This window comes from Caretta caretta, chromosome 7 (genome assembly GCF_965140235.1).
Source record: "Caretta caretta isolate rCarCar2 chromosome 7, rCarCar1.hap1, whole genome shotgun sequence".
Lineage (NCBI taxonomy): Eukaryota > Metazoa > Chordata > Testudines > Cheloniidae > Caretta > Caretta caretta.
In genome coordinates, this window is record NC_134212.1 from 43,533,972 (window position 1) to 43,547,163 (window position 13,192).

At 41.7% G+C, this 13,192-nt stretch overlaps 1 protein-coding gene across 1 annotated transcript in view; it reads left to right on the forward strand.

Annotated features, from left to right (window-relative positions):
* LOC125639801 (inter-alpha-trypsin inhibitor heavy chain H4-like) overlaps positions 1-13,192 on the forward strand; it is a 50,379-nt gene that overhangs the window by 21,549 nt on the left and 15,638 nt on the right. Inside the window, exons 11-18 of the mRNA XM_075130753.1 lie at positions 184-366; positions 1,160-1,299; positions 1,862-2,019; positions 2,574-2,606; positions 4,014-4,082; positions 9,748-9,774; positions 10,385-10,429; positions 11,148-11,180. Of these exons, the coding sequence (XP_074986854.1) occupies positions 184-366; positions 1,160-1,299; positions 1,862-2,019; positions 2,574-2,606; positions 4,014-4,082; positions 9,748-9,774; positions 10,385-10,429; positions 11,148-11,180 (688 nt within the window). The remainder of the gene's footprint in view (positions 1-183; positions 367-1,159; positions 1,300-1,861; positions 2,020-2,573; positions 2,607-4,013; positions 4,083-9,747; positions 9,775-10,384; positions 10,430-11,147; positions 11,181-13,192) is intronic.

The window sequence follows — 13,192 nt, forward strand, 5'->3', positions numbered from 1 at the left end:
CAAATCCCTGTAAATCCAGTCATATATACTAATAGACTAGGCAGAGTATAAAGGAAGTTCCTAATATACTTTTGTAGGAAGAGAAAAATTAACACCAGACTTTTTGAGATGTGTTTAAATATTTGATAGGTTACTTACTTAGAGTTAGTTATACAATCACTTGGTCTCTCTCTCTCTCTCTAGGGCTTTTATCAAGAAGTGGCTACTCCCATATTAAAGGATATTGAAATACAGTATCCAGAAAATTCCATCCTGGAATTAACTCAGAACAGTTTCAAACTGTTTTTTGATGGTTCTGAAATTGTGGTAGCTGGAAAAATTGACAATGAACTTGACGTTTTGCCAGTGGAAATTCAAGCTCAGTCAGTAAGTACTTATAAATTCTGTGAGTTTTCTACACAAAGAGAAACTTGTACGTATACTGTAAGGGACATATTCTTGAAATATTCTTGTATACAGTTTATGTTCACCTCTACTTCTGATATGTACGGACCAGAGAGAAGTCCTATTGGTCCATAAAGTATCACCACATGTTCTAAACAGTGGTTTATTTATAAGGAAGAAGAAATGTCAGATATGAGTATAATAAAATCCTGTAATCACTAATATGGCACAAATAGAGCATCTATTATGTCCTATGAGCTGTTCCTTCTTTTAGTCTTCCTGGAGCTTCTGAAAGTTATTCAGTTATGATTACAAATTATTTCATGGGCATTTGAGATCTAAGTTGTTATATTCCATTGAGGCATATATCTTGTTAAAATATTTTAATTAATCATGTAAAGAGTGAGATTTTTTGATAATTCTGGCAGCTAAATTGAGAATAAGATAACATCCATCTTCCACAGAATGTAGCTTTCTGATGGTATGGATTGATTTATTATAAATAATTGAATTTAAATAGTTTAACACTAGTGCACTTTAAATATGGCAGAGCAGTTTTATTGTAAGCAGCTGCCTGCTATCCAAACACTAAGAAATTGCATTGGGGAAAAAGTATCCTATAGCTGACATCAATTTCTTTTGCTTGGTCTCTTTTGGAACTTTTAAATATATTTTTTTAAACTGGGTAAGGCCTTGAAACTTAAAAATATTATTGTCTTTAAATTATCTCTTGAGGGTCAGTCTCTCTCTCTCTCTCTCTCTCTCTCTCTTTTAGCATACCAGTAAGCTGATTTTTAAGGACGAAGCAAATGTAAGAGAAAAGGAGAAGGTATTTCAACATCAGAAGTACATTTTTGGAAATTTCATTGAGAGATTGTGGGCTTACTTAACAATTCAACAGCTGCTAGAAAAATCGTAAGCTAATAAACTAATAAAATCCTCATGTTATGTATTATGAATTTATAAACTTCTTCATGAAAACAAACCATAGATTCTTTATTCACATGATGGGAAAGGAAAGTGTGAATATTCCTGCACATAGCCTTAAAAATATACCCAGTGAAAAGAATACTTCAGTACTATATAATAATGATCCAATACTTTGCAGTTTGTGACAGTGTTATATGCTGCTGTGTTTTGGACTATTATTGTGAAATGTTATAGTATTTATTTATATGGACTATACTGAACTTCCATAGTACAGTCAAATATATATCCAGTGTAGGTGTTGCCAACCACAAATGATGGAGGTATGTCCATAAAGCATGCATTTTCAAGGTCCACTTGTATGTTTACTGATACAGCAAACACATGAGCGTGGGCATAATTGTACAGGCATGAATAGTTGAGTTATCCTAATGGGATTACTCATATTTAAAGTTACTAGAAAATCTCTTGGAGAAAGTTTGAGGACCCCTGACTCATAGTCAGCTGAAAAGTTCACTTTAATTTTTTAAGACATGAATGCCAACATTAGTATTTCAGCTCAAGAGGAACAGCAAAAAAACCTGCATGTGGCCCGAGCTTTGGAGCTGTCTCTGAAGCACAGCTTTGTTACACCTCTCACTTCCCTGGTGGTCACCAAACCTGATGATCAACAGAAACTCCAGCTGGCAAATAAACCGACTGAATCTGGTAAATTCAATTTGGAATGATACTATTTCAGTTACAAACAATACAATCAATAGTTGCAGATCCGTTATCTCCATGATCCAGTTTTCGGTGGCAGTGATGTAAACCAGGTTACACAATGCAAGTCTAATTTCAGACTCGCATTTAGTTTTTTATTTTGAAGTAGAAGAAAAAGGACAATATAGGTGGAAAATGGATGCTACTATTTAAATGGAGGGGGAAGTACTAAATAAGTAGTTAATTACATGAATTAATACTGAGCAAATGCTTATTGCTGAAATTCCTTCCCTGCCCACTTCAAGAAAATCTTGCTCATTTCTCTCTATGATTAAACTGAAACTAGGAAGTAAGGGGCAGAGGCTAGAAAGAATGTCACTTCTTATAGGGCTCTTGTCTACTACATCTACAATTCCCTTAAAACAAATTCTTTACCATGGTAATCAGACAATGAACCCCTCCTGTTTCCCTCAATTTCCTGTTTACTGAAACACATTTGAGTACATCAGCAACTGGTGGTTGAAGCTATGATCCTAATCTGTCATCACTCCTCTGTCTAGATAATGAGAAGTCAGGATTTACTGGCTTTTCAGGTAAGTGATCTCAGCTCTTCAAGTAATTTTTCCTTAATTGGCCAAGATTTTGAGGCCTTCCACTCAACTTCATAGCGTTTCTCTGGGCTTGTCTACATGGGGAGGCGCAGGAAAATTAGCCTGTCTGTAAAGTGATAACTTTTGAATGCTGCATCTGATCAATTTCAAAATTTCAAGGAATGTTCTAGGCATGAATGAGCTCAGACTTATTGATAAAAAGAAAAGGAGTACTTGTGGCACCTTAGAGATTAACAAATTTATTTGAGCATAAGCTTTCGTGAGCTTATACTCAAATAAATTTGTTAGTCTCTAAGGTGCCACAAGTACTCCCTTTCTTTTTGTGGCTACAGACTAACACGGCTGCTACTCTGAGACTTATTGATATGGGGGGAAACTGGAAAACCAGAAGGGGGAAAACAGGGGACACATGGAGCTTTGTCCATCTGTTTAGTAGAGCCACAATTTCAGGCACTTCTACAGCTGTCTGTTGGTCAAAGAACTGGTTGATAGTGCCCATTAACATCTTCCAGCATAACAACACCCTGACTCATCTCTGACCATCCCAATAGAGTTTAACATGTTGACACCCTAAATGATTTATCCCCCAGACACAATGAAAAGAAATAATAATGGTGGGAGAAGGGGGAAATTGCAGGGGAGTCCGGTGGGGCCAAAAGAGCCCCTGGCACAGGGTCGGGGGTGGGTGTTGGTGAACCTGGCATGGGGGGAAGGGGAGAACACAGATGGCCTGGCATGGTGGAAAGAAGAAAATGGGAAATTAGAGGGTATCGGTGAAGGGGAATGGCTGTGCATGCAGACCCTTGCATGTGGAGGAAAATAGCAGACCCTGGCAATCTGACATGATGATAAGAGACTCTCTCCAGGGGGCAAGAGGGTAACACAGAGCCCCTGGCATGAGAGAGGGGGACATTCCAGAGAGTCCCAGAAATAAAGGAGGATGAGGAGGTGACACACAGGGAGCTTCCAGGGGGAGAATAGAGGGATGCAAGGAAGCATTGCAGGATGCAATGAGGTTGGCCTACAGTAGAAATGAAGTGTGTATTCCCCTGGTAGTTTCTAGAGACACATGAATAGGCTCAGATTTGGTCCTATTAGCTGTGATATATTAAAATGAGGTTTTGGTTTTTATTTGAGGAAACATTTACTGGGAAATGTATAATTGAAATAGGGTAGAATGTAAATTATGAACAACAGAAGGGCAGCAACCTCCACCTAGGGAATGGTGAGAATAATCTAGCCCCCAAAGTAGGAAGTCTCTCTTTCTAAAGCTTTTAGGGCTGGTCCTGTAGCCTTTACTCATATGAGTATTAAGAGTTTAAAAAAACTTTTGAAGTGATAAATGGCTGTATTTTTTAAGTGATTTTTGACTCTATTTTCTGCCACCAGGAAACAAACGCTCAAAAATCCATAAAAAGAAAGTCTTAAGTTACAGAAGGCATCATGATGAGAGTATGTGTAAGTTATCTTACTTTTCCAACTAAAGAATTTATTTCTTTAAATAATAACCTAAAGTATTCAAACATTGAAATCTCAAGTTAGTGATGCTGATTGTAGTGAAAAATTAGACATATATTTTGTTCTAAAATTGTAGCCCATTTGTATTAAAAACAGTTAAGTTCTCTGAAAGTCGCATGTTTCAAAATGAAAACTGCGGATTTGCTAGCACATAAAAAATTAATTCTATTAATCGATACACTTCAAGATTTTAGGTCTAAATTAGGTAGGGCACAGACAGAACTTGGTGCTGCTTTCACTGAAGTAAAAATTAATGTCAAAGGGAGCAGAATTGGATCTATACATTCTTGGGGAAACTTGTATCTGTTGTTTTAATAGTCATGCCCTACATTGCAACCTGGATCTTTTGGTGTTGCTAGGCTGGTTTATACTGGAGAAATTTTCCACTGTCATCACCATTTCAAAGACACTTCTGGTTTGAAGTGCCAGATAGGCAGAAGTGGGCCAAAGGGAGGGACATATTGGGACAGGGAGGAGGCATGGTTGGGGCAGACCTATGCCTTGGCAATTTTGCACCCCTGCAAAAACCACAACGGCCATTACAGTAAAGGTGCAACTGTGGCGGACAGTCCTCAGGGCTGCCCTAACTTGCCTGGGGACTGCACCAGCTTTCACATCCCCTGAATAGGGGTTGTGCAATCTTTGAACTTGTATATGAATCTGTCCCCTCCTCTCCATATACACAAGTTGCCATGATGGTGCACAAGTGTTGCCAGCACCTTAATACTTATTCAGAGCAAGTCTCTCCAACGTTGTATGTCCTGCATCAGGTTATACTGTGGCCATTAAGTCCTAGCATTACTATAGCATTGGTTCATTTAGTGTAATCTCACAGTCCTCCTCCACTATCTTCAGTGACTTCTTTATTGACAGCTGTTGGGACCTGTGCTGGGAACCATGAGAACCCTGCACGGAGTGCTGTTTGTCATCTTGCTTCACTGGTGTAGCTGAAACAAACAGCATTGCAACTTGCAATGGTGATATTTTCTCGCATAGAGCAGTCTTATAATTAACTAGTTTTTGAATAGAGGAAATCTCTATAACTCATTTTATCTTCTGGAAGCAATTCAGAGATAATCTGTAGCATCTACGGTTTCTTTGGCAGTTACAAGAGAGTATGTATTAGAATTTTTGTATTTTTTAAAAAATTACTTATTTCTACTGCCAAAAGCAAGGAACAAATAATACTGGTTTGAAGCAAGCCATAGAAGGTGGCCTTAATAGGAACTTTCACTTGTCTGGGGAATGAGAGCCTCTAAGGATGGAGATTCCACCACCTCCCATTCCAGTGCTTCACCACCCTCCAGTGAAATAGTGTTTTCTTATATCCAACCTAGACCTCCCTGACTGCAACTGGAGACCATTGCTTCTTGTTCTGTCATCTGCCGCCACTGAGAACAGCCAAGTTCCATCCTCTTTGGAACCCCACTTGAGGTAGTTGAAGGCTGTTATCAGATCCCCCCTCACTTGTCTCTTCTGGCTAGCCTAGTTGTAACTAACTGAAAGTCACAAGTGCCGCAATTCCCAGTCAGTAGAACCTGAGGCAGTATGAGTCTTCTGATATGGAAGTTCCTGCAGTAAAAACATGGGAAAAGATGGCTTTTTGAGGACAATCTCAAAAATTGATCATAAAGAACTTGATTATCCTGCAGTAAATGAGGGAAACTTTACTCATGTTTCTTTTGGCTTGTTTAGGATTTATTTTCAATTGTTGTTAAATCTTATTTTTAAATCATATTGCCACCTCTTGTTATGGAACGCCATTTTACAATTTAGCCAGTCAGCCTGTGACAGTCTAATCGGCACATTGTAAACGTTCCCCCAACTTTTCTTTCTTAATATGTCCCCTTCCTGGCTTATAGCATTCCTAGTCTTCCTGCACAGCTCAATCAATGTACTTCTATTCTGATTTGCAGCACCCTTGTTATTTCACTTTTGGGCCTATTGAACAAGCAGTACTAGTCATGCAAAATCATGCCTTCGTTTTTTGGTTGGTTTTTTCATACCCAAAAATCATAGCACCACAGAAGTAAGTGATGGAAAAACCTACAGACCACTGTGATGTTCCCCTGGTGTTATCTAGACCAGTGATCTGCTAGATCACTCCAATCCTTGACTCTGGGAGACAGTCTTACTCTGCTCTGCTGTGAGAACCCCCACTCCTGAGCTGTTCACGCACAGCCTCTGGCATATAAGCTGCTCCTTGGATTGTGCAACCAAATGACACTTGCCAATATCTCCAGTCCCAGATACAACCCTGGGAGCCTCCATCTTGCAATGTCCAGTTATGCTTGCTGGATGGTGCAAGCTTATATGAGTTTGTCAATTTAACAAAGAAATTGATATGTACCAGGCTTGTTATCCCAAGGGAAGTCTCTGACATGCTTCAAACCAAATACACTACTTCAGGCAGAATAAACAAACAAATTTATTAACTACAAAGATAGATTTAAGTGATTATAAGTCAAAGCACAGGAAGTTGGATTTGGTCAAATGAAATAAAAGCAAAATGCATTTTAAGCTCATATTAACACTTTCAGTGCCCTTACAAACTTAGATGCTTCTCACCATAGACTGGCTGGTTGCCCTTCAGCCAAACTCTCCCCTTTGATCAGCGCTTCAGTCGCTTGGTGGTGATGTCTGTAGGTGGAGATGGAAGACAGCCAGCATGGCAAACGTCTCTTCCTTTTATCGTGTTCTTTTCTTCCCTCTTGGCTTTGCTCCCCACCCCCGCACTCCCACTTCAGGGTCAGGTGAGCATTACCTCATCGTAGTCCTGACTGACCAAGGGAAGGGGGGTGACTCACTCAAGAGTCCAACAGATCTTTTGTTGCTGCTTATGCCACTGTCTTTTGTTCCTGTGAGACTGGGCTGGGTTTGTCCCATACATGCCCTGATAAGGTGTGAACTGCCCCTCAGTTCCTGGAGAGTTTTGCCTGGGCTTGTTTTAAGCCATGAGGACACATTTTCAGCCTCATAACTATAGACATGAAATTACAACCTATAACATTACTATAATAACAATGCTCAGTACTTCATGAGCCTCCAAAGACACCTGACATGATGATAAACTTTGCATTGGTTACCACACAATCATATTATAAGGATGAACATGGCGATGCAGGGTATTCCCCTGAGATACAGAGTGTCACCCATTTAGTTTCACTGCAGAGTGGTTTCCTACAGTGTTATTTAATAGTGCTTTCTCCACTTCTAAGAGATGAGGCTTCCCTTCATTTCCTCAACTTTTCTGCACTTAACTAGGGATGAGTGGGCACATAATCAGCCCTATATTTTGCAGTGACAAGTGCAAATAGAGACACATGAGACCTCAGCAGATGTCAGTAAAAAATGTAGTGTATTTTCCGGGAGGAGGAGAAGAAGAGAGCAACAGTAGTAAGAAAAAATATCTCATTTTTAAAATGATACCAATAAGAAGCATGAAGCTAGCTTGAAATGTAATTCAGACATGGTATTCTCTTTCTCCAGTTACTGACAGATGGAGGCCTGGACCCTTATTCTATTATTATTCTCACCAGTATGCTCATCTCTTAATTATCTGTTTGTTTAAAATAATCATATAAAGTTTTAAATCAACATCAGGCTTAAAGCACATTTCAGTCTCATGTTTATGATGATGATTGTGGATGTTTATTTGATACTAATTTACTAATAGAATATGATCTACAGGCATATATTTTTAGGACAAAATAGTATTTTAAAGTAATTTTCCTACTTTTAAAAATTACTAAAATTTAAAACCTCTGAAAATAAAATCAATAAAGCCTTACTAGTAAGATGAAGAAAATAAACACCAGTAATAAACACAATTCAAGGTTTTAGACATAGTTTAGCCCACACAGGGAATAGATTTCATCTGCTATATGAATACCAGACTTGTCTACAAAGTGAGATATAACATCACTCTGGATACCTATTTTTGACAGATGTAACTGGGGAAATACATAGGACTCATCCACAGCTCTGGATTTGGTTGTACATGGAACTTGAAAAGACAGTACATGGCATATCAATTATGCATTGTTGCCACAAGGTATAATTGAAACCCAGAGTTTTGAAAAAAAAATTTAAAAGAATTAGACATTATATGGATAAGGAGAACTCTAGTAGCTACATGTGATAGGATAAAAATACATAAGGGACATATAGACATTAGGTGTCTGGAGTTAGGAAAAACTTCCCCCATGCATATATATGTTGGTGCATAGTTATCTACTCTGGAGCTTTCATGCCGTCCTCTAAAGCACCTGGTACTGATCACAATTGGAGAATAGATATTGGACTACATGGTCTACTGAACTAATTTGGGATGGCAACTCCTTCATTCTGAAAACTATTTAAACAGTAAAATGAGAATATTTGGATCAGAAGTAAATCCATGTACACTTAGGACTTTACTGTTGTCACTCTGCTGCATGCCAGAGTCATTCAGAACTCATGGCAGCTGAGACAGAATTCAGATCTTCCAGCCCCAAAAGCACAGGTTCCCTGTTGGAGATTCTCATGTAAGTGATGGCTATACAGGGCCTACAGCACAAGTTAAGTAGTAGTGATCCCAGAAAACGGAGGGCAATGGTGCATCCACACAAGCCAGCTAAAAAATAAATAAGAAAGACAGACCGATATACTGTGTGTATAATTGCAGTGCACCTTTAACCATGGAATTGTTACCAAAACCAAACTTCTCAACCTTCCAACCTGCGAGTGGGTTACACTTGGGACCAAAATGTGTTATCAATGACTGAAATATGGAACACTGCTATTTCTTTGGATCAGCCCTAGCTCCTCAAGTCACCTAGCTGTCCAAAGAAAATAAATGTAAGCTATATACAAAAATTATATTAATGCAAGATTTCTTTTAGGGTTTAATCACATACGTTAAGAAATATAGAGTTAAATTCCCACAGCAGCCTTAACCCTGCTCTTGTATAATGCACAAGGATTTTCATTTGGGAATAAAAAAAAATCCCACACCCACCTTGAGTTCTGGTTCTAAAACTGATGAGAAAGAATGCAGAATTTTTTCCTCTCCAGAAAGAAGTGATGGATATTTTGGTGTTTCTCTAGCCAGGGGTAAGTGAACTTACAGCTTCAAGTTCATCATTTTTAATGTAATTTAAAAATCAAGAACTGAAATTACTACTATGTAAGCAGCAAGACATTCAAGTAGCTCTAAATCACAGAGGCACTGAAGTAACTGAGTGACCCCACAGCCACAGCAATTCGAGCCAGAAAAAGACATTGATACAGAAAACGAGTGGGAACTAGAGTGCATTTAGCTCCATACAACCAGAAATTGCATCATTGTTCTGCATCCTGCAAGGGGCTGAATGCCCTCAACTTTCACTGTGGCCTATGAGGGTGCAGGGAATTCAGATCTATGCAGGAGGCTTTGTAAGATCAGGACCCAAAAGCCAGAAGTGCATTCAGGGGGCCATCTGAACGTTTGGAGGAAAGGGTACTTTACAATGAAAGTATGTACACACGCAAGGGTGGGAGAGATTTTTCTCATAGAAACTGCTTCATTCATAATATTTTGCATTGGGTGGTCACTGAATCTTGTTCTTAAATCCTCATGTTTTAGATTACAGTCAAAGAGTACCGAAAACTGGTAAGTTACTTTGTTTTGTTGTTACTTTGCTTCTTTACCCTAGAGACATGTGGAGCAGGATTCCCACACAACATCATCCTTTCCCAATGACTTTGCACTGACATGTTTTATAGATGATTATTTGAGGACACAATTACAGTTCATGATCTTGAATCATAGTGGACCTGGTTATTTGTTTTTCAGTGATAATTTCTAACTTTTCTTAGTGGCATATTTTGTCCTCAGATCCACAGCTCAGGGGATCTGGTGCAGTTTTGCTGTGCATGGAGTGGGGTCATGGTTCAAGGCCACTGTAAAGGGGCTGCATGGATGGTCAGTGAATCCACTAGCCATTTCCCCATGTGGGGAGGGAGCAAGAGCAAGAGCTGCAGCTGCAGCCATGGTGCAGACCCAGTGCTGCCCCATGGGCTGGAGTGGGGAAAGTATACATTTCTTCTTCCTGAGAAATCCTCTCTATAATATAGGTCAGACCCACAACTACAGGATGGAGAGGGAGGGAAATGTGGGCAATATGCCATAAACAGAAAATTGAAAAGCTATTTGCTTAATAATACTAATTCCAATTTTAAAAAAATATTCTAAATTTTGGTCTCTTCTTTCAATATATTAGGTCAAAGAGCTATACTGTTAGACATGACAGAACAATCACCGGACAGTAAGTTATAAGAATTAATTTAAACTGTGAATTTTGGGGGTGTGTGGATGACTCTGAATTGATAAAACAGTGGGCGATCTCTTATTTCTAGTCATTGAACTAATCTATCCCAACTTGGCAGTGACCAAAAATTACCACCATCTGGTAACTGTTCTGTTTTTATGTGTACTTATTTGCTGGTTACCCAGTCTAGTTCCTAGTGAGGAGGAATCCAAATCACAAAAAACCCACCATAACAATTGGCAATAACTGAAAATATTGGTCTTGGTCCCAGTATAGACTAAAAGAATGGAACGTGCATGAACACTGCACTACCTTCTCATCTCTAAACAGTGGTCTGTCCAGGTCAGGTTGAGAGATACACTTTAGTGGGGTAGATTGCTGTGCTGCTGTCCATGTTCCTTCTCTTTTGTGGATAGAGAACTTAAATTTCCAGGTCTGTTAATCCAGGACCATTCACCAGCACTAAATGGAACTAGCACAAATACAGCTTTTCTAAGCCCTTTCTAACAGGGTTTTGGCCCTGAACATCAAAAGTCTAATGTGATATGTTGCTTTTCCTTGGGCCACATTGTGGCATTTATTTTTAAACAGAACTCACTTGAAATCAGTGGAGAGTTCTGCTTAAAATTCTCTGGTACAATATTGTCCCTTATTAAATATTTCAAATGAAAAAAATCTTTTATTGAAATGTTTATCTAAATTTTAAACATTTTAGTTTTCAGGACCGTTCAAACACCACAGCTTCTTAGTAAGTAATATATGTCATAATATTGCTTTAAAACTCTAAATGTTGAGAAAACAAGCTACATGTTGTTCACTACAATTAGCACATCAGCAAAACTCCATCAGGCGAAAACACTGAGAAATGCACCTATTGAATAGGCACCTTGATTGTATCAGGGAAACAAGCTGATTTTGCTTTTATTCAGCATAAATAATATAATACATTTTTCTCATGAAGATGTTAAAGATCTTTACAAACAGTAAGTAAATTAATCTTCACTACATCCCTGGGATGGAGTTAGGTAGTATTATTCCCTTTTTACATATAGTTTAAACTGAGACAAAGAAGTCCTGACTCTTAGCTCCCTGCTCAAACCAGATAATAATTTATCATTTTATGTTTCTTTTTTATTCTTCACCGTTTGTACTAAATATTCTTGAAACTTAGTGTGTCTGCTTACCATTTTGAAGCTTGATGCTGTTTCCCCTGCAGTCACAGAAGTTTTGCCATTGACTTAAGTGAAAAGAAGAGCCAGGTCCTTTGTCTTTTCTGAAATGAAGAATACTTATTTCCCTTCCCCTCAGTAGACCCATCTACTAAGGCACACATGGAATGAAACAAGCTCTCATAGGAGTTGATAAAGAGTGTTATGTATAAGCCCCCAAAAATCAGGAAATGTCAAAGTTAAGGTTGTATGTACAATGCTAAATCTATCGTTTGTGCATATGCATGATGATATGTAGCCTGATTCTGGTCTTACTTTTGCTGCTGTACATCAGGAGCCAGCTCAGCCCAGAGCCCTCTCCCACACCCAAACTCCCTCCTGGAGCCTGTACTCAGTGGTGAGCTGGAGCCGGTTTGCACTGGTTCGCACAAACTGGTTGTTAAATTTTGAAGCAGTTTTAGAACCAGTTGTTAACCTGCTTCCCTGCTGGGGGCGCTGAGGCTTTGATGGGCTCTGGCCGAGAAGTGATGTAATTCCTCCTCCGGCCGCTGGGGGCGCTGCGCTGTGGGAGCCATGTGGGCCGCCGCCTGGCCCTGGGCACGAGCCCTGGTGCTGCTGCTGCTCCCCGACCCCTGGCCCTGGGGCTCCCGCTGCTGCCTGGTGGGTCCCCGGCTGCTCTGCTGGGCCTGGGCTGCGTCCTGCTGCTCGGGCTGCTCCGAGCCGCTCTCCCCATGAGCACCCACCACCCTGCCCGCAGCCAGCCCCTGCCCTGCCTCCAGCCACCCCCGCACCCCCTGCCTCCAGCCACCCCCTGCCCTGCCCACAGCCAGCCCCTGCCGCACCCCCTGCCCTGCCCGCAGCCAGCCCCTGCCGCACCCCCTGCCCTGTCCGCAGCCAGCCCCTGCCGCACCCCCTGCCCTGTCCGCAGCCAGCCCCTGCCGCACCTCTTGCCCTGCCTGCAGCCAGCCCGTCTCCAGCCACCCCCTGCCCTGCCCGCACCAGCCCCTGTCTCCATCCGCCCCCGCACCTCCTGCCTGCAGCCAGCCCCTGTCTCCAGCCACCCCCGCACCCTCTGCCCACAGCCCGCCCCTGCCGCACCCCTTGCCCTCTCCACACCAGCCCCGCACCCCCTGCCCTGCCTGCAGCCAGCCCCTGTCGCACCCCCTGCCCTGTATCCAGCCAACCCCTGCCACACGCACCCCCTGCCCTGTCTCCAGCCAGCCGCATACCCCCTGCCCGCAGTCAGCCCCTGCCACACACACCCCCTGCCCTGCCTGCAGCCAGCCCCACACCCCCTGCCCTGTCCACACCAGCCCCGCACCCACCACTCTGCCCGCAGCCAGCCCCTGCCGCACCCCCTGCCCTGTATCCAGCCAACCCCTGCCGCATGCACCCCCTGCCGTCTCCAGCCAGCCCCGAACCCCCCTGCCCTGCCTCCAGTCATACCCCACACCCTCCTGTCTCCAGCCAGCTCCACACCCCCTGCCCTGCCTGCAGCCAACCCTGCACCCCCTGCCTCCAGCTAGCCCTGTCCCACGTCCCTGTCTGCAGCTGGCCCCACGTCCACTGGTCCCAAGGCAGTAACCCTGCA